General features: G+C 53.4%; 1 protein-coding gene across 1 annotated transcript; it reads left to right on the forward strand.

Annotated features, from left to right (window-relative positions):
- Positions 1-10591: 10591 nt before the first annotated feature.
- On the forward strand, positions 10592-19566 carry TNMD (tenomodulin). The gene is made up of 7 exons (XM_050913951.1): positions 10592-10654; positions 10782-10916; positions 14306-14446; positions 15251-15352; positions 17207-17360; positions 18524-18696; positions 19110-19566. The coding sequence occupies exons 1-7, from the start codon at positions 10607-10609 to the stop codon at positions 19317-19319; spliced, it is 963 nt and encodes a 320-aa protein (XP_050769908.1). The 5' UTR covers positions 10592-10606; the 3' UTR covers positions 19320-19566.
- Positions 19567-21280: the final 1714 nt, after the last annotated feature.

Genomic DNA, 21280 nt, shown 5'->3' on the forward strand with positions numbered 1-21280 from the left:
CTGGCAATGCTCTTGGCGGCTAGCTGAGCATCAGGCAGGGGAAACCACGGATGCTGGCCTTCTGCCTCCAACTTTTTGCCTCCAGCAGCAAAGACTTCTTCTGTCTGCATCTCTCCCATGCCCTTATCCCCTCCTGGGCAAGGGAGGGTCATTTCCAGGTGCAGAGACAACAAGTTATTCTGTTATGACTGGTGCAGGAGCACTGAACTGTGGCTTGCTTTGTTCGCAGTGTGATGAGTACAGTGCTTGGCACTCATTTATCTAAACAGAAACATCACCTAAATTTCTCTGCAAATTTTCCTGAGGTATCCATGTCCTCTTCTTATTGACTGCGCTATGGAAAGCGTTATCTGCTGAAGACAAGCGTTCTCACATGCGTGGCGGCTAACACCAATAAATCACTGGGTCACACTGCCACCAGGGAGATCCTGCCGGGGAAGGGCTGCGAGGGCACCTGGTGATGGGTTTTCAGACCCCCTGACTCCCCCTTTCTGCCCCAGCCTCAGAGCAAGGCCAGGGTCTGGGCTTGTCCTGCCCTGTGCACCAGAAGCCCCTCAAAGGCTCAGCCACCCTCTGCAGACACCAGTTTCTGCAAACAACCCCCCCGCACACTTTTTTTCCCTGCTTATCCCAGTAAATGTTTCAGTTAATCCAATTTGCTCTCACATTGAGTAGCGTCAAACACAGCAGCTGCCAACCAAATATTAAAGGTACAAAAAAAAAAAGCAGCTCCAGCCCCTTGCTGGCTGTTTGGGAGAGAAGGCTCAGCGTGGGCATCCGCACATTACAGAGGGCAAGCAATTCCCTTGGCCCCCCGAGACACAGCTGGGGTACGCTGGCGACCGGCAACAAATAACATAGGGGCAAAGGACTAAATCACATTTGTACATCCTCCTCCCCCGTGTTTCTCTGCATTATTTAAGAGAAAACATGTTCTCTTCTAGTCTTTATTCTTTCCCTTTTGTACTCAATTCCTGCTGCTCGTGAGTGAACTAAATCAAACCCTCCATGCCCAGGTTTCGAAGCGGCATGAAGCCACGCTCTGGGTCTGATCCATGTCTAGAAAGTCACCCAAGTTCCTGCAGCGGGACAGAGCTGGCTCTCAGATCAGACAGACCCAAAGCAGCTCAGACCTGGGCTCAGCAGAGCTGACAGCTGCCACGCATTTACTGAAAGCCCAGAGCCCAACACTTGTAGCTTTGAAATGCAGATCCAGGTCCAAACTCTGGGAAAGAGCCATGCCCAGGGAGCAGACGCACAGGCAGCTGCCGCTGACTCTGCCTGGGACTATCACAAGCATGGAGCTTGCGGGCCACAAGCAAGAGCCTGGGGCCACCATGGTCAGGCAGCGTTTGGAGCCGAGGGCAGGCATCACGCACCACCACGAGCCCCAGGTCCCCCACCCTCGCTCAAGCATCAGACAGGTCCATGGCTCCTGCAATTGCATGTGATAACAGCATTGCACCAGGCTGTCTAGACACCCCACAAGGAGCCCATAAATCCCCCACACCCTCACCACACCAGGGCCTTGCAGGAGCAGCATCGCTTTCCCCAGCAAAATGACTCCTCACCTGCACCATCTCAGCAGACACCGTGGGCAGTAGGTGAGGGTGATGGAGGGGCAGCCCCAGGCACGGCTGAGTATGGGCAGGGGAGCTGCTTCCCCCCCACCGAGCAGGCTGAGCTGGAGGCAGGGAGGGGATTCTGCCCCCCCCAGGGCACATGTAAGGGCATGAGGTTAGAGCAGGCGCCAGCATCTCTGTTGGAAAACCTACCCTGCAGAGCTCAATTGATTTTTTTTTTAAATTAATCTATTTACAGCAGTTGGAGTTGAGCTAGCTTTAGGTGCTATTTAAGCTGCTTTCCCTGTGCCTCACGTTCAGCATTTGCATGGTGGGATTAAGTCAGATGGGGGCAGCGGGAACAGAGGCACAAGCACCTCTGGGTGCTGCTGCCTGATGTCTGCACACCCAGAGCGGGGCCTGAGTCTGGCAGGAGCCAAGCCTCCTCGCAGCCCTCCACCCTGCATGCCCAAAGCATCCCCTCATCAGGCCAAGGCTGGGGAAGCAGTGAAGGAGCCCCAAAAGCTTTGGGGTGCAGCACTGGAGGGCCAGACCCCACCAGCCTGAGGTGCTCCAGCCCAGCAGGACCCCCAGCAGCCTCCACCAGAGACCATTCCTGCTTTGCAAAAAAGCTTAGTGGGGAAGATTTCTCCTCTCTGTCATTAACCTGACATAATGTCTTTCCTGCTGGCAGCTTTCAGGCTCAGCAGGTTTGTTATAAAATTCATTATCAGATATTGCAATCACAGTCACCTTTATTGGGCTTTGCATTTACAATAATTAGGCCAATAAACACTGATTTATAAAAATGACAAACAGGAACTCCCAGTAAGCAAGAAAAATGTGCTTTCTTTAGCAAGCAGTTTCTCACAGGACAAAAAAATGTAAAAAGGCAGAAACCAATCACCATAGCTGACGCAAAGTTAAGCAGGTTCTCCTGGGAATTTCCAGTTGCCAGCCAAGACCTCACCAGGGACAGACCTGAGGTGCAGACTCCAAGGCCAGGCAGCCCAGCTTGGGGCAGGGGCTGCACCACTGGGGTGCATCTCCCTTCCCAAGGGCTGCAGCCCCCTCCTGCCACAGAGCCGAGACAGCCGGGGAGCGGGGGAGACGCTGGGGGAGCAGTGGGAGAAGATTGTGGCAGGTGGCACGGAGAGGGAAAGAGCAAGGAGGGGGCAGCAGGAACAAAGCAAAGGAGAAGAGAAAAATCCAACAGAAAGGAAGCACCTTGGAAGGGAGGGAGGAAAGAAAATCCCTGCCAGGTATAGCAAGGGGAGAGCAGAGCAATAGGAGAGAGAGGGTGAGATGGAGCTTCAAGCCTTAATGTTAGGAAAAAAATAACAGCCTCAGTAGGAGGGAAGGAGAGAGGAGAAAGGGAGGTATCACCTGAGAGGAGGCAATGCAGATGCTTTCTACATGCCCAGACTGCTCCGAAGCCACATGGGTCTGGGCTCAGCCTGCTGCAGATGGGCTTTGGGGGGCACAGCCCTGCTGCGGCAGCGAGCTGAGCCCCACTGCAGCAGCCCCTTGTGGGTACGTCAGGTGGAAGGCGAGGGCAGACATGCCACACAGCAGAAATGTGCAGTCATCATCCCAAAGGCAACGACTCAGAGTCAAGGAAAGAGCTCAGCTGCAGCCAGCCCAGCTGCAGGGGAAGGAGGCAGCAAGCTTGTAGGGCACAGAATGGGGCCAGCCACAGCACCAGTGGCTCGGCACCACACAGGGTGCGAGCCAGCCCTCCCACAAACCCCAGGATGGGCATTAGGAGAGCCCCATCCAGGGGTCAGTGGACTGGGACTCAGGCACCTCCCAAGAGAGCAATAGCTGAGTCACCTGGGTTTCAGCAGAGCCCCCAGTCACAGTGGGACATCAGCTCCTGGGATAACCCACGGCATCTCCCAGTACCACCAGACACAGCCCTAGAGCACCAGGAACCCTCTGGCTTGCCACCAATCAGGCAGCAGCCTCAGGACATGGCTGCCTCCAAAAGCTGCTCACACACAGCACCCAGGCAGGAGGAAGCCCGGCAGCACGGCAGGAGCACTGTGCCTATGGCCCCCAGCAGCCAGCCCGCTCTCGTGGGCAGGCAAGCAGTGCATGCCACGGTACATCATCACCAATATGCTTATCATCTCCCCTCCATGCCCCCTTTGCAGCCCATCTGCGATCACACATGGCTGAGGCGGAGAGGAAGCTGCAGAGGAGGAGGAGGAGGAGGAGATCCCCTACCACCATCGCAGCGCAGGCACACAGCCCAGCCTGGCGCAGGTGCCATTCCCCTACAGGAACAGGGCTGGTTAATGCACACAGCGCTGCCACGACCCCACAGCTCCCACCTCACCTGCACACACCAGAGCCTCCTCCCTGCTCTGTTTCCTACCTTTTCTGTCTATATTTGTCCCAATTTCCCCTTGTTGGTCCTCAGCGTCCCATGCTTCTGGAGCTGCTTAGAGCCCTGCAGCCCTCCTCTACCAGCCAAGGGCCAGCAGCAGCACAGCCCAAGCTCCCCTACAGCCATCCCATCCCCTATATACCCTCCCAGGCAGGGGCAGCTGAGCAGCATGGGCTCCAACCACCCTTGCTCAGGGGGAGCACCTGGTGCCCCAGGTGGAAGCGTAGCTGGCTGGAGGGCCCCCCCAAACTGGGCACCCTCAGGGCCCTCCCAGCTGCCGGTGAGCATCCAGAGGGGAGCCAGCCCGCAGCAGCACCAGCTGCTGAACCCCAAAATTCATAGAGTTGCAGAGCCTTCCACTGCTTCCTTCTATTCGGGGCAGAGATGGGCAATCATGCTGAGTTTGGTTCATTGTATTTATTTTATTGATTTTTCAAATAGCTGCTTTTTTTCCAAAAGGACCCTGGAGCCGTGAACAGCTTGACTGTACGTATGAGAGCTGAAAAAGAGGCAGCAGCTGAGCTCGAGACGCAGGGGAAGCAGGTAAGGCTGCATGGAGACATCATTGAGAAAGGACCAGGCAAACCCCCATCTCCTGAGCCTCAGGATCTCCTCAGAAACCTCAGCGCACCCAGGAGACCAGGGCATTCATCCTCCCATCGCTGGGACGCTGCGGCTGTGTGTGGTCTCAGAGGACGAGGGAAAATGATGCTTGCAGCATCACAGCGCAATTAATTGCAAAGGCCATCAATGGGAGATTTAATGACAATCAAAGAAAAATTAACTGTGTTGAAATTTTTCAGTTTAATGGATTCCTTCTTGATTAATAGCATTCAGGAGTAATCTCAACTTTGTCTTTACTTGCTTTAGTAAGTAAACAGCATTAATACGTGTATCAGGTGACAGAGTAAAATAACACAGGAGCCTGTGTGATACTGAACTGAACTGATTCAGCAGGAAATGTTCAATATGTTAATATTAAATATTTTAGGTTTACTAAGCAGTGGTAATACCCTGGTTATTCTCTTCACACAATCCCAGCACGATGCAGCCATTTTTACCAAAAATTTTCTTCTCCCTGTGGGTTTCCCACTGTCGAGTTCACGACCGAGGTGAGATACGGACCCTGCAGTCCCTCGAAGGGGAACCTGGTGCCTCTCCCCGCGCTGATGGCCTTATTGCTGCTGCTGGAGAAACCCAGAGCATCCGTCCGTCCTGCAACGGATCCACACGCCTGCAGCATGACATCTGCACTTCCTCGAGAAACCAGGCTGGCCTCGTCCCCCTCCTTCCCCCCGCACCTCAGACACAGTCATCACAAAATTACCCACTTCTAACTAAGCAGGCTGGCAATTAACTGCTGCCAGCGGAGCGCCTGCATCGCCCCGAGCATCCCTCTGCTGCCGTGAACACGGAACCCAATAACAGCCCCTGTACGACGGCTTTGGGCGATGGGCGCTGGGGAGGCGATTACTGCAGGGCAGAGGGAGAGACCGACCCCTCGCTCCGCAAGTTGTCCTCTTTTTGGTTTCCTTTCTCGCACATCCAAGAGGAGCTGTAGACTATTCCTTCAGATCTTAACAACCCTTAAACTATTTTTAATAAAATGCTTTTCGGTGTGACACCAATACACACGTAGCTTCCAATTACATTTTAGCACTCCCAGTAGGAAGTAGCTCTTTATTGGGAGAAGTGACTTATGATAGTGCAGGATTATGGGTTTGGTCTTTGCATTACAGATATTTGAAGGCTGGTGAAAATAAAAACTGCTCAGCACATATTCTATAGATGAGCTAAGCCTGGTGCACGGGGAAGCATTTCTGAAGAAGTTAAGTGTTTGAAATAAAACCGTGTAGTCATCTAGTAGAACAGAGGCATGAAATTCTTATTTATCAAGATGAAACCTGCATTTGGATAAAATTCTCCGGTGCTGTTAATAACTTCTGTTGACGAGGGAGTCACAACAGCAGCAATGAGGTAGACAACCCCCTGAGCTTGGAGGAGCAGGATTTTTCATGGGCTGTGAGCAAGGAGAAGTGTGTGTCTTCAGTAATAACTTTCTGAGCGGCTCCATCAGAATGGCCACCATGAATTCATCTTTTTCTATTCTCTCCAAAAGCTTTGTCAGCTTTGAATCATCTGCTATGGCTACAGGCTGCCAGTGCGCCACATGGCTGCATGCACCTCCAACATGAAGTCCAACTCCCTGAGCAGTTTTATCATAATGATTAAGTTTCTTAACTTAAATCAAGGATGTCTCTGGACTTCCCTACGACAATGTGAACTTAAGATAAACAATGAATGATGAATAGGCCAATTACTGAAACATCCCTTCAGCTGAGGCCATATGTGGCTAGTTGATAAGAGGAGGTATGCGTCCTCTCATCTGGCAAATATTACACAGAATGGGTTGGTTTGAAGCAGAGACGGTTCTGTGTAATCAGGCACTGGCTAAGGAGCAATTTCCTTTTATATGTGATTTTTCCCTTTCTCTGTTTGCTGTCCAGGATGTTGGAAGTGGGGAGGGAGCCAGCAGCCCGACTGACATGCGTGCAAATGCTTGACCCTAGTATAAATCACTGCCCTCCGCCCCCACAGCGGGTCCCAGTCCAAGACACAAAAGCAGCAGGAGATGGCTAAGGGCTGCATGATGGTACTGCACATGTCTCCTGAAGGCGAGGAAGCCTTTCCCGAGAGATCCACCCAAACCAGGGGAACAGCCGTTCCATAAATCTACCAGCAGCCTGCTCAAAGCTTCATGAGTGCAACAGCAAAGGGGGAGAGACACCTTGGGCCACGGCTGCAGGACCAGGGGACAGACACCTTGGACCACAGCTGCAGGACCAGGGAACAGATATGTTGGACTGCAGCTGCAGCACCAGGGGACAGACACCTTGGACCATGGCTGAGACCAAGGACAGACACCTTGGACCATGACTGCAGGACCAAGGGACGGACATCTTGGACTACAGCTGCAGGACCAGGGGACAAACACCTTGGACCGTGGATGCAGCACCCCAGACAAGCTGTAAGCCAGAGCTCTGGATATATTTTGGGGCTAGAGCACCTAAAAGAGCAAAGTGAGAGGCATTTCCCCTACTAAGACCCCCCAGTGACACCCAAGGAGAAGGGGCAAAGGCTGGCGGGGGCAGACACAGCAGGGTCCCCCCAGGTGCTGCAGCTCTGTGTCGCTCCCCTGGCTCTGTCCAGGAGTGGGTGCCACCGCTGCCACCATACCACCCTGCAGCGAGAGCTGTGAGGAGCTGTGTTCTGCGGTAAACGATATGATTTACTTACTACCTATGGAATTGCCCAATTAATTCACTATCCACATTAATATTATGGCTCATTTTTAACTTTACTGTCTCCATCGTTCCAATTTAGTGCTGCTCAGAGATGCTGCCACTGACCTTAATGGGTTTTTCATTATAACAAAGAGCACCATATTAATCACGATGGGTTTTCAGCTGGAGGTTGCTGCCCAAGCCCCACTGCTTTGGGGAGCTGCTTTTTAGTGGTTTGGGGACCTATTTTATTTCTGCCAGGCTTCTCGCCCCTGCTCACACCATGTATGAACCTTCGTGCTGTCCAGGAGGAATTTCTTGGTATAACATTTCCAGGCACAGAGATTTTATGCGGCAGTCAAGCTACGCTGCAGATATGATAGATTTTTCTGGGCAAATTGGAGCAAGAAGTAGAAAACCGAAAGGATGCACCACTCATAGCCAATGAGCCTCTTATTGTCCTGTATAAAAATCAAATGCCTTTTAATCATTTCAAATGTTCTTCTGGGTATCAATTAGTCACACATTAATATCAGTATTGCTTCTCTTCCTCAGTTCACATCAGATTAAATTCTTCCCTGTCATATACACTTGCGCTCATTAGCTTCAAGGAAAATTAGTGATTGTTCCCTCTACATTGGCACTGATGGGAGATTTCCATTCGGAACTGCTTTTTATACAGAGAACCTGATTGTCATCTTAAAGAGATTGAGGTTTTTTTCCCCAAAAATTGTTGTCTTTTCATGGAAAATCCATTTTTTTTCTTTCTCTGAAACCCTGGATGCTGAGCCAGAGCATTAGGGAATGGGGGGAAAAAAAACCATTCCTGTCCAGCATCATCCCGCAGTTTCTGTCCCTCTCTGCATCCCAAGTATCCATCTCTATGTCGGGATCCAGCAGCTCTCGCACAGCCCACAGCTGCCGAGGGGAAGGACAATTTGGGTTGCACAGCGTTTTGCTGCCGTCAAACCCCTCGGTTCAAGGCTGGATATTTATAACACTCTCTTTGGAGAGCGGCGGTGTGGAGGGATCTCATCCTGCTCCCTGCCCTGCACAGGAGCCGGGGCACACAGGGCTGAGCTGGCTCCGGGGCTGCATGTTGCACTCATGTGTGTGCATGTGTGTGTGTGCATGTGTGTGTGCATACATGTGTATGCATGCATTGTGCGTGCTCAATCCCATTGCTCCCCATCCCTCCAGGCCAGCAGTGCCCAATTTTGCAGGCTGCAGCAAAACGAGGTCTCCAGCCCAGCGGTGGGACCCCCCCGCACCCCCCGCCGCTCACCCCAGCCGCTCCATCCCCGGCACTCGCCAAGCGCTGGAAGGGACCGATGATATTTATTGAGTTTTATTAACTCCCAGCCCTGGGAGGTTCTCACCTCTTCCAGCTAATTCAGATGCCTGACTCCTGCCGGAGTTACAGTGATTGCCATTAAAAAGCTTGACATTTACCTTACAACAGTAATAAAATAATAATGCCTAATTTGGTTTACGAGTGGTATTTGCAGTGTTTCCTGTGCCTTGAGTGGGGAATATTGTGAAGATCGCTGCTATGCTGATCAATTATGTCTGCTTAACGGCACTGCTGTAATTCTTTCCTGTAATCATAACCATCTTTCAGTAGAGCTGCTCCAAAGTTTTCCTCTGAAACTGTAATTTTGACAGGAAAAGAAAATGTTTTCAGATACTTCAGTTTCCAGTGAATAACAAAAGCTTCGGAGGTGAAACTTTCTGGAGAAAAGTGAAGAAAGACAAACCTGGTGTCTGCACAGATTTTGCTGCATTTAGATTTCCAAAATCTTTCAGATGTTTTCAAAGGCTGCCTATGATTGCTTTCCATTAAAAAGTGATTTTTCTCCTCCAAATAACCTGCTGTCTTTCACTTGTCAATATAATTCCCTTCTGTTATTGGCCTCTCAGATATTAAAAACCCTCAGTGTTTTACATCCCCGGGTGATGGCTACTGAGCCAAGGGAAGGGGAGCTGGCCCCAGAGCTGCCGCTGGGCTGTGGGGTGAGGAGCTCCTGCCGGCCCGGGGCCAGGGAGCCCAAACCCCTTTGCAGATAGCCAATACACACCAGGGCACACGCACCCCCAGCACACATACATGCACAACGCTTTCCCCAAGCTATTCAGCAACTCTGCTTCTGTGCTGCTTGGATTTACCCCCAAGGTTGCAGGCAGCAATGCCTCGACATGCTCGCAAAGCCAGCGCCGGACCCGCTAAAAGCAATTTCTTTCTCCATTTCTCACCCTAAGCAAAATTCGACGTGGATTTTCTTTTTTTCAGTGCTATTTTAATTAGTGCATGATGCACTCTGGGTTTTTATGAGAGTAAACAGCTTGAAAAAAGAGTACATGCCAGCTCCTCTACACCAGGGAGCCTCATCCTGTTCAGACTAGAAACTTCACACTGGATTTCTGAAAGGCTTTCTTAAGATGGGTTCATTTCCATGAAGAAACAGTACGATTTCAACAAATGGAAATTTTTGAATGTAGAAAAAAAATTAGTCAGGAAATTCCTGGCTAGGCCAACTTTGGGGTAAGGCTCTGCGCAAAGCGGGCGCGGGATGCCAGAGCCCTCCATGGGGAGAGCTCAGGCTTCACAGCGCATTGCTGAGGGCTGGCAGCAAGTGCCTGCACACGCACACGTGCATGCACACCCATGCATGTGTGCGTGCACACCCATGCACGCACACGTGCATGTGCATGCACACACATGCACACACACACATGCAAATGTGCGTGCACACGTATGCACATGCACACCCATGCCCATGCAGATGCACACGCACGCATGCATGCACACACAGGCACATGTGTCTGCACACCCGTGCCCACACATGCGCACCCATGCCCATGCACACAGCTGCCCCCCCTCCCGTGCCCATGTCCCCCTGCCACGCAGGCACCCCGCCGGCAGCTCCCAGGCTGCCCCCGCTGCAGAAGCCCCCCTGCAGACATGAGCACAGGCGAGCAGCCCCCCGAGAGCAGCAGTGCCCACATTCCCAGAGCTCCGGGGGGGCCGCGAGCCCTTGCACAGCCTGGACATCTCCAGCCACCAGTGCATGGGCAGAAGCAGAGGGCAGGAGCAGAGATTAAATGAAAAACTGGGACCCTGGACGTGGCCGACGGACACCGCGCAGCGGAGCTTCGTGCGGGCTCGTCTCCAAAGGCGTGGGAATTGCTTGCACCCTGCAAACAGCAAGCGCTGCGGGAGCACCCGGGGCCCAGCAGGCTGCGGGGGAAAGCTGGCTGCCGCCGTCGTGGGGGCGGCGGTGACCCAGCCTTCCCTGCCGCATGTGCAGCCCAAAGCCTCCGTAACTCCACCTCGGAGTGGGCTCGCGTCCTCGCACACGGAGGAGACCATGGGAGGGACGGCTCGGGAGAGCCCGGAGGACTGTCGCTTTCTGGACGTAAGTTCATGGCTTGCTTTGCCACCGTGCAGCTTGTCAGCATGATAAATGTCTGATATGCATGTGTACTCGTCCCTCCTTGAATCAGCAGCAGACCTCTGGCTATCACTGTTTTGTCATTAATCAGGCAGAAGCATCCAAGAGGCGAAAGAAGACCTGCACCAGATACCGGATCTGCGGACTGCTCTTCAGCGTGCTGTTCATTTCTCTTATTCTGATATTTTTTGGTGTCAAATATCTCTGGAGCCCAACACCCAGAAAAGTAAGTAAAAACTCTCTGATCAGGCATTTCAGAGTGCCGCTTCCCCAGACAGAGCTGTCCCCCCCGACTCACTGAAACTTTTAACTACACCCCGAAACTCAAGCGACTTTACAAAATGCATTTTCTTAGACCACAAGTATTCATGGGACTTTTAAAAATCTTTGTATTATTAATAACTAGCTTTTACTTTATACAGGCTGGTTTTTTTTCTCTGTCACCGCATTCTTTCCCTAACTGACAATTACAGGGGATGGGAGCTATGCCACGAAGAGTTAAAGTTAGTCTTATTTCACCGGCAGCAAATTTTATGACAAGTAAGAAAATATTTTCCATTTCATTTCAATTATCTTGCCAGAAACTGGTGGAAAAGTCATTATGCCACCGCATAAAGAGGAGAGAAAGCCAGGACGCAGTGGTGATTGATTGTCATGGATTATATTTCTTACTTTAATGTGTCTGCAATGTGAGAGGACGGTGAGACAGATTAGCTTTTGGAGGAGCTCCTGCTAACTGGATTGGGCTCGTTTATTCCCAGCTCCCCAGACGGACGCTGCTGTAAGTGCCGAGTGGGCCGGGGGCGGCCGCGGGGCTGCGCATCTCCCATACATCTCTGCCCACTGCTGCCCAGCGTCTTGGCAATTCTGCCAAAACCCTTTTTTTTATCCCATACCCCGAGCAAATTGCTTGACCTTGAAGCCAACAGCCTGCCCGGTGCTCCTCATCCTCCTCCCCTTTGAGTTTCCATGCTCATCCAGGAGGCTCTGCTTTGCACCCTGGTGCCAGCAGGTTTTGCCGACTCTCAAGAACATCTCCAAAATTCCCGTGCGCAGCCAAGGTGGCCTCTTTCCCACGGTGGCATCTCCTCTCTCTCCCTGCCCCACACCGGAGCGGGCCAGCCTGGCCGGGCTGCCCTCCCACCGGGCAGAGGAAGCACCCTGCTCGCCAGAAACTTTGTCTTCTTATCAGCAAATAGAAATAAATACCCCCCAAAATAAAAGAAAAAGCAATAAAAGCCATATGTGCCTCCAGGCTCCTGCCAAGACGGTTATAAAGTCTCTACTGTTCCTCGAAAAACAGGGTGCGTGCCAGCCGTGGGGGGAAGAGGCTGTTAACCCCTGGAGGGGAGGTTTTCTCCGAGCCGGCGGCGCAGAGCCATTGCCACAGCCTCAGAAAGGTTATCCAGGGCACCGGCCCTCAGCATCCTCACCAGTGGGCTCTGGTGGAGGATGGAGTCCGTCGGTATTTCTGAAAGCCCTTCACAATGCCTGACAGGTGGGCAAGTGAAGCACGAGGTCACAGGAAAGCAAAGATGTTCCTGCGGTGGAGCTGCACGCTGATGCTCCCAGCGTCCGGCATTGCCGCGTCCTCTGCAGCCGCGGGGCAGCGGCTTCTCCAGCTGGCCCGGGAGTCCTCCGGAAAAAGCAGGACGGGGGAGGCTGGAAGTTCCTAATGCTCAAAAATGTAAACCAAGGGGAATTAAACTAAAGAACAAAAAACCCTTTGAGCTCCCTTCATGCAACCGAAGAGTGGAAAAAATCTTTAAAGAAGACTTGTTCCTCCGAGGGGAGGCCTTGGGCACGGCGCTGCCCTCTGCACAGCAGCATCCACGCCGGCTGGCACAGCCGGCGAGCGAAGGCGATGAGTCAGCTAACAAGGGGCTCATCACGGCCTCGCAGGGGGACATATTTCAACGATTCGTGAGCAAGTGTCATTTTTAGCCCTATAAAACATCTCACAGCTCTCTCAGCAGCACAGAGCCGGCAAAGCCCAAATGGGTTAGCTGGCCACTGCACTGGCAAAAGTAATTCTTTGTAAATGGAGAGGCACTCGAAGGTAAGGTGCCACCTGGGATCCTACCCTCCTAGAAATGATTTGTGGCACCATGTGCATTTTGTCAGTCAAAACCGGCGGCCTTCCAGCCATTTTAGGCTTCAGACTATTTTTACCATACCATAAAATCCATTGACAGCTATATATCTTTATAAAAGCCTCCTGCTGACTAACAGGAGATGCTCATGGCTGCCAAGGTGCACATCACTCTTCTGACTTTTAAGCAGGGGTAAAGGTACCCGGCAGTTACCGCCTGCACGGCTGGTTCTGTACCCAGGCTTCCTCCCACGGTTGCAAAACAGGGGATGCTGATGCTGAAAACATTGCTAAGAGGCTTTGAACACCCTCATGGGGAGGGATGTGCAAGAACCAGCGACCGTGAAAGGGGGTTTCGGTTGGGACTGCAGGCAGAGCCCCTGCCCCTCACCTGAGCATTGCTGCGGGGCCAGGGTGCTCCTTCCCCGACTCCACGGCCGTGCCGGGGGACAAACAGGTCTTTCCCATCCCTGTGCCTCCATCACTCCCCTCTGCTTTGTGGACTTGAGGGGTTTTATACAAGCCCTTTGCTTTTGCATGACACCGTTTTATTTGGGAAACGAGACTCCCCAAGGCTCGCCAGCTCTCGCCGCACGAGAAGAATCATTTTTGTGCTTCAAATAGCATCTGCCACTATTCATCCTTTAAGGGTCAGGCATCCGCAGAGACTGGAGGGCTGCTGGGCTGGCTGAGTGCGGCAAGCACCTGCGAGGAGAGGGCTGCTCCCCCCGGCGCTGCTCCCCCCGGCTCCCCGCAGGGATGAGTGCTGCCGGGAAGTCGGCTGCTACGCCCCGAAGCTCTTCAGCAGCCCTCGAGGAGGTCTTTAATCCACAGGCAATCCCTGATCTCCTCCAGGCAGAGAGAGGCTTTTACCTCTGCCTTTCCAGGAAAAACAGAAGGCACAGAGATGGAGCAAGCAAGCCGGGGATGACATGATGGAGCAAGCAAGCTGGGACACAGAGATGGAGCAAGCAAGCCGGGGATGACATGATGGAGCAAGCAAGCTGGGGACACAGTGACGGAGCAAGCAAGCTGGGAAGGCGGTGATGGAGCAAGAAAGATGGGGACACAGTAATGGAGCGAGCGAGCAAGCCAGGGATGCAATGATGGAGCAAGCAAGGCAGGGAGAAGGGAAAGCAAGGTCCCTTGGGCTCAGGACTTCAGTCCAGCCTGGGATGTAAACAGGCTCATGCCACAGAAAGCACTGGCAAAGGCTGAACCGTGGCAAAGCTCCTAGTGCAAGTGCGGGATGAGCGTCTTCTCCCAGGCTTGACACACATGTGCACCGCAGCCTGGCTCCATCCTGCCCTTCTTCCCAGCCCTGGTGCCTGGGAGCTGCCTCTCCTTGTGCTATCCAGATGATCGTCGTGGCTCAGAGCCGGGGCACGGGGGAGCAGCTGGCCCTATGGCAGGGTACCCAGCATCAGTGGTCATGCACCCAGCACCAGCCTGCTCGCCCACCGGCCGCCGTGTGAAATCAGGTGGGGGCTGAGCCGACCCCTGTGCGGTTTTGGCCCTCACAGGTTTACGACATGGAACACACGTTCTTCAGCCGTGGCGAGAAGAAGAAGATTGTGATGGAGATCGACCCGCTGGCCAGGACAGAGACCTTCAGGAGCGGGAACGGCAGCGAGGAAATCCTGGAGATCCATGACTTCAAAAACGTGAGTGTGGCAGGGTTTGTCCCCGGGACCATGCCTGCGGTCTTGCAGCAGGACCGGCGGGATCCCTTGGGACACTGCGGGGTCGCTGGAGCAAGCCCCAGGACAATTTGCTTCTGCATCAGGGAGAGCAATGCCCAGATGCAGACTCTCCGGGGATGCTCTCAAAGGAAAGGAGATGTGTATCTACATAAGCTTCCACCGGTATTTAATAGTGGCGTGGTTCAGTTCCAACGAAATACATCTTAAAAGCAAGACCTACTTATTGGATTTACCCTTGCAAAGGAACACAATCATCATAAATCTATCCGAGCCCGGTACATTTGTCTGTCTGGAGAGCATTAAAACCTCATGACAATGTTGTAGGCTCTCTCTGAAACCTAATTAAAATTTGTAGGGAAATACCCTGTGCAGTGACATATGGCAAAATTTTCAGCTAATAGCCTAGCAGGAACCAGGGGCTGAATGTTCATATAACCATAACGGTCAGATGCTATTCTGCATATTTTTATTTATGATAACTAGAGCTCGTGATAGTTATAAGGAGAAGAGGAACAAAGTAAAATTTTATGACTATCTGCCTTAAAATATTTGTAAAAAGCCCAATTCTCCCAAACCATAAAATGCAATATCCCTTAGGAGAACCTGTTAGTACATCTTAGCACCGCTGCTGAACAGAGTTTGCACAAAAACATCAACAGGAAAAATACGACTAAACCCTCATCCAGCTGTACCCTGTGTACGACGGCATTATTTATCTCCTGCTTTGGCCTGACTGCTTTTTTGGTGTTTGTTTTGATGCTGTAGGGAATAACTGGCATCTTCTTTGTGGGACTTCAAAAATGTTTCATCAAAACTCAGACTAAAGTCCTACCTGAGACGACAGAGGCCAAGATCCCCGAGCTTGAGGTAGGTGAATAAAACAGGACACCCCTTTGCCCCCGGTGAAACCCACTCCTCTCCCTGGCGTTGGGAGCGTGGCCGCTGTCCCCACCGCCCTCCCATCTGCTCCAGCCTTCCCAGAGATGCTGCAATAAAGAAATAATGAGTTGTGATCGCTTCATGAAATGATCTTATTTCAGAGGATTGCTTCTAAAAACAACAAGTGGAAAGAGACGGGATTAGACAGCTGACAGACAAAAACCTCTCGGCACAATACCGGAGATCAAGAACAATAATCCTGTTGTAGTCAAAAGGTCGCAAGGCAGCTCAGGATTAGCAGGCACCAAAAAGTCAATCAAATTGTTTTCTCCAAGAATTAAGCCTCATGTTCTCAAGCAGAATGAGGCAGAAGTAATGAATTTAAAAGAGCAGCCGCGTTTAAGAAATGCGATTTGAGAAAGCACTTGGCGTACAGCCTGGGGAGGTGGGAAGCGCCGGGCTGGGGCCACCTCCCTGTCCTGCGTGGACCTTCCTCCCATTGAAGTGCCTGATTGCTTCTTACACTCATTTAACTTTTGCCTGCCACATCCTGCTGCAAGGAGTCTCACGCTTTGCATGCTGTGGGGAAAAAAAGTGTTTGACTCCATATTTTAACCCCTCTCTGACAGCGTAACCTGGGGTGATGGCTCAATGCCTTGAAAGCAGTTGTCCCCTGTCCCCATCCCCATCCCCGAGCCCTGCGGCACAGCCCCCCCGCCTCCCCATTTGCAAGACGAAGGACGTTAGCAGATTGAATTGCCCCCAAGGAAGCCGTTGCAGATAAAACTCCAGCAGGACACATGTTTGAAACGAAATGTGGGCAGAAACATTTCCCTGAATCATGACCCAAATTCCCAGACACCGATTCTTTGATTATGCCGTAAGAAGCTAATAGATCTTTTCAGCTACCGTCGTAAAAGGGATATGACTTCCCAGGCTTTAGCAGAACGTCGCCCCGGATAGAGAGCTGAAATGTAAAACCCAATGAGATAAAAGTAGATTTAAGCTCTAGTCATCTCTTCCCAGAGCCTGCGCGCTGCCAGGTCCTTCAGGCAGCACCTCCCCAACCCCGTGGCTTTCACCAGTGACTCCGAAAACGACTCAGACTGGGTCAGGTTGTGTTGGCTCTTTCCTAAGACTTCCCAAAGCCATAAGGAAAAACTCTATAAAAGAGAAATACAGCTCCAGGTGCCTTCTGGAGACAAAAATGCCATTTGCCGGCTTGCTCTACGGGCTACCACCACCAACGTACACAACATTGCCTTGGCAGATAGCTCAGCGCAGACCCATCCAATAATCTTTATATATCTCCCTCCCTAAGCGCCTGCCAAAACACACCATGGACTAATGCAACGGCAGAGACGTGTGGTATAAATTACAGAATACAGCCGTGCAAAGAATTTCTGTGAGGAATAAATTAAAGTGTTCGATCACAAAATCTGTAGCAGAAGGAGAGAGAAATTAAGTAGTAAGAGCAAAGCAGAGAGGAGATGTTTTAATCTTGGGTTTTAAATGAGCTGGGGCGCTCCAGAAGGCTTTTCCAGATGGTGGGGACTGCACAGGAGAAGGCTCTTGAAGCATGATGAACGGAGGGAGGAGAGAGCAGGGTGGTGTTGGCTGAAAGCGGACAGGAAAGACAAGGCTCATGGTGGGTCTCCCTACATGAGGACCAGCGGGGTACTGCGTGTGCACCCGGCGAACACCATGAGCCAAGGCAGATGAAGTCCAGCCGCTCTCTGGGAGGGGAGAGGTGCCTCTGTGTAAGCCAAGGGGAGGAGAAGCAGGCAGCGGTGGGGACAGGGTGTCTCACCATGCTGGGGTGAAATCTCGCTCTTCTTCCAGGGAGAAGAAATCACGACCACCTACTTCGAGCAGTCCGTGGTCTGGGTGCCTGGGGAAAAGCCCATTCAGAACAAGGAGTTCCTGAAGAGCTCCAAAATTTTTGACATCTGCAGAAATGTGACAATCTACTGGATCCACCCCACGCCGATAGCAGGTACAAGGAGCCGTCTCCTCCCCAAAGTGCTCATGAGCCCCCTCGCCGGGAGCAGCCCTACCGCCCACCCGTGTCCCCTCTGCCATGTTCCCCGCTGCGACGTGGTGGGAACCCATTTCCACAGCCTTGTTGTACATCTCAGACATGAACACAATGTTGGCCATGACCACGAGAGAGCATGGCCAATGTAGTAGCCGGGGCTGAAGTTTCTCTCCGCAAAGCGCTTGTCTCTGCTGGCTCCCCACTGCCCTGCACTTTGCAGAGCGGCCACCCTCCTCATAACAAGGCAAAAAAAAAACCCTCTCTTTGTACCTGCAAAGAAGCCAGCACTGCTGGAAACTGGGACGCCTAAATTCTCATCACTGCATGAATATCAGAGCATGATCAGACATCTGCATCTAAATCACACAACGGGGTTGCCACCTCCAGCTGCTCACTACACAGCCCTCGCGGAGGTTGCGGCCTCTGAGATCCGCCAGTGTAATTACCCGCTCTCTCTAACCCACTTCTATCCAAATGAGCTAGTTTAAAAATCCCTACTGAGAAAACTCCCTCCGCTCCGCAGCCACAGAGGCACATCTCGTCCCCCACGGGTACCAGTCAGCTCACGGCCATCGATGGTCCTGGGAGCAAGTGGGCATCAGAGATCCCCGATGCAGAGGGAGGCTGCTGTTGCCTTTCTGCTTCCTCGGTCCCCGCTGTTAGACCCCATCTGCAGATGAGTTTCAGCAAAGGAAATTAATGTCACTGTGGGTGTTGTCTAAGCCATGGGTGCTGTAGCTGGGCCTAATCTGCCCCAAATCATGTCCCTTTGCTGGGGCTCTATAAATCCCCCCACAGCAGCAGAGCCCACCATGAGGACGTGCTTCCCTGCACCCACAGCCCCATGCAGGGGATGCCAACACCACCCACGGGCACCCACCACCCATAAGCACGGGAAGGGGACAGGCCATGTCTTCTCTACCCTCTCCTCCTGCCATATTATCTCCTACAACTCTTCTCCCAGGCTCGGTAAGAGCAGGAGGCAATGGAGTACAGCCGGTTTGCCGGTGGGCTTTTCTTGTACCTTGGCACCAAATTTTGGTAGCGACATTAATGCCTGCTGCTGCATTTGTGCCCTTGCTCCCTGGTTGTTGACAGCAACGTTTGGGCTCTTCCTGTAGCTCCTGAGCTGGCCAACCTTGAAGGGGCAGAAGAAGACGACCCTGAGCTGCTCGTAGACAACCAGAGCTGGTTGGACGGGGGGAGCGAACACGAGGTGGAGAAGGATGCACAGCCAGGGCCCAAGCGTCGGGTACGGCAGCTCACCGAGGAGGACCTGCCCGTCAATGACTACGTGAGTGCAGGGAATTGCACCCTGGGGTGTCCTGGCCATGTTCCTAGGGTGCCCTGGTCGTGCTCCTGGGGTGTCCTGGCCACAGTGCCAGGGTATCATCCTGGCTGTGTTCCTGGGGTGTCCTGGTCATGTTCCTGGGGTGTCCTGGTTGTGTTCCTGGGATGCCCTGGCTGTGCTCCTTGGGATGTCCTGTCCATGCTTCTGGAGTGCCCTGGCCATGCTCCTGAGGTGCCCTGGCCATGTTCCTAGGGTGCTCTGCCCATGCTTCTGGGGTTCCCAGGCTGCCCTCCCAGGATGTCCAGTCCATGCTTCTGGGGTGTCCTGTCCATGGCCCTGGGGTGTCCTGGCCATGTTCCCGGGGTGCCTCTGCCACGCATCCCCCTCGCTGTGCTGACGCTGGCTCTTCCTGGCAGTCGGAGAACGGGCTGGAGTTCCACCCCTTGTGGGATGAGCGAGGCTACTGCTGTGCCCAGTGCCGCCGTGCCAACCGCTACTGCCGGCGGGTCTGCGAGCCCCTCCTGGGCTACTACCCCTACCCTTACTGTTACCAGGGCGGGAGGGTCATCTGCCGGATCATCATGCCCTGCAACTGGTGGATTGCGCGGATGCTGGGCAGGGTGTAGCACCCGCCGCGCAGCACCCAGCGCTTGGGTGCTGCCCGATGCCCGCCTGCCGCATCGCCACCCGTCCGGATGCGTCCTGACATAGCCGACGCGCAGGTCCTTACCTGCTTGATTGCCGGTGAGATGCCGTGTGCGCACCGCCTGTCCCCCCGGTATCATGCGCTGCTCCTGCGGGGCTGGGGGGGGCCGTGCTCGAGTGCATCATCGCCACACTGAGCAGCAAGAGGCAAACAATAAACGTCTTGTATGAGCGATTGCAAAGAAAATGGAAAGTCGTTTAGTCTCAGTCTGTGATGCTTAATGGGTCTGAGAAGTGATCTAATTGCTCGGCTGCCTCGTCATGAGCATCCATAACTCAGGTACTGGGACTGCCAGCGCTCGCCTCACTGGGAATGTGCGGAGGTCCCTAATTTGCTCCCTGACAGCGCTGGTAGTTGTTCAGCACGTCCCGACCCTCCGCTCCGGCATGGTCTGATGTGTTCGGTGGTTATTAGTGACAGCTCAGGGGTGGCACCAGTCCCCTCAGGAGCGATGTGCAGTGTGGCGATGTGCAGGCAAGGCGGAGGCAGGAGCGGACACAAGGAGCCCCCAGGGAACCTGGCGGCCAAAGCCAGAAGGAGCAGAGGTGCAGAGGACCCCAAGTGCCATCAGCTGTCCCCAGCCCTGTGACCAACAAACAGGCAAAACCCAAGCTGCAGGAGGCAAAAAAAAGTCCTTGACACTGCAGCCACTCTGAGCTGGACACTGCCTGCAGCAGTGCTGAGGGCTATCGGCCAAAATGCCCGTGCACCACCCGTGCAGCCTTCCTCTGCTCATGGCCTCAGTGCCCAGGCCAGACCCCAGGTTCCAGCTCTCATCCCAGGGAGCCGGCTGCTGCCGAGGAGCTTTGCCATCCCGTGCGTGTCACCAGGCAAAACCCTCTCAGTGTCACCAAGGGAGCACGCGCTGCCATGGCCGGTGCTTTCCAGGGAAACGCCTGGACGGATGAGCCTGCTCAGCCGTGCGTACAGAGGAGGGAGCAGGGGTCAGGCTCTGCTCACTGCCACTGTGCTGGGTGCTGGCAGTGGTGTCCCTGGGGCTGCCAGGCCCTCCTTGCATGTCTGCGGCTCCCGCGGGGACGTGAGCAAGCTTTAAGGGACGTTCCCTCCATCCTTGTTCATGGCTGCACTGACAACGTGGTTAAAACGCTGGGAGCACAGTGCAGCAGAGCTCCCTGCATGGTGTCCCAAGGGACACCAACCAGCCTTAGGGACACCAAGCGTTTCTGATAAGTCCCCCAAGACATTTATCCCCTGGAGAGGGGAGGTCTGAATGCAGGGGAGGCTTGTGAAACCCACTTGGCTACAGCTACTGCAGGAAACTGGAGCCCTGGGGCCAGCCAGCGGTGCTCATGTCCTGGCTTGGTGGGTCCAACCAGGTCACCAAGGCACATCCAATGCCTTTGCCAGGACAGCAGTGTCTGAAGTCTGCCTGGCATCTCCCCCAGCACATGCCTGTACCTCTGGGACATCACTGATGTCTCTCCAAATTAAAGTGAGGTGTCTACATAAGCACTATTTAACTAGATAAGATCTGCACCCTCTGATGGCCGCAGTGCCTGTCACTGGCCATGGGGATGAGCAGGCTGGACAAGCCTCTGCACTCCCCAGGTCGGCACAGACAGTCAGTGCTGGTTTTCCTGCAGCAGCTAGGAAACCTCCGGGCTCCCCGTGCCACCCTCGGCCAGCACCATCCCTGCCCACCCAGCATTGCCTCCGCCGTCCGCCCCGGGAAGAAAGCTGCCTGCAGAGGCAGGGGTGCAGACCAGTGCACGGTCGCTTCCCTCTGTGCAGGCTTTCTAATCAGGATGGGTTTATCCAAACCTGGCCCTGCTTCTCACGTGTTCCTGCCCTGTCTCCATCCATCCATTAATTGCCATCAGCCAATCTCTCCAACCCGGTTTCTGTGCTCTGACACACTCT

Source organism: Gymnogyps californianus, unplaced genomic scaffold (assembly GCF_018139145.2).
Source record: "Gymnogyps californianus isolate 813 unplaced genomic scaffold, ASM1813914v2 HiC_scaffold_251, whole genome shotgun sequence".
NCBI lineage: Eukaryota > Metazoa > Chordata > Aves > Accipitriformes > Cathartidae > Gymnogyps > Gymnogyps californianus.

Coding starts and splice junctions, on each gene's coding strand:
- TNMD (XM_050913951.1), top strand. CDS start 10,607: ATGGGAGGGACGGCTCGGGAGAGCCCGGAGGACTGTCGCTTTCTGGAC. Junction 14,447..15,250: donor AGATCCATGACTTCAAAAAC/GTGAGTGTGGCA, acceptor TTGATGCTGTAG/GGAATAACTGGCATCTTCTT. Junction 18,697..19,109: donor ACCTGCCCGTCAATGACTAC/GTGAGTGCAGGG, acceptor TCTTCCTGGCAG/TCGGAGAACGGGCTGGAGTT.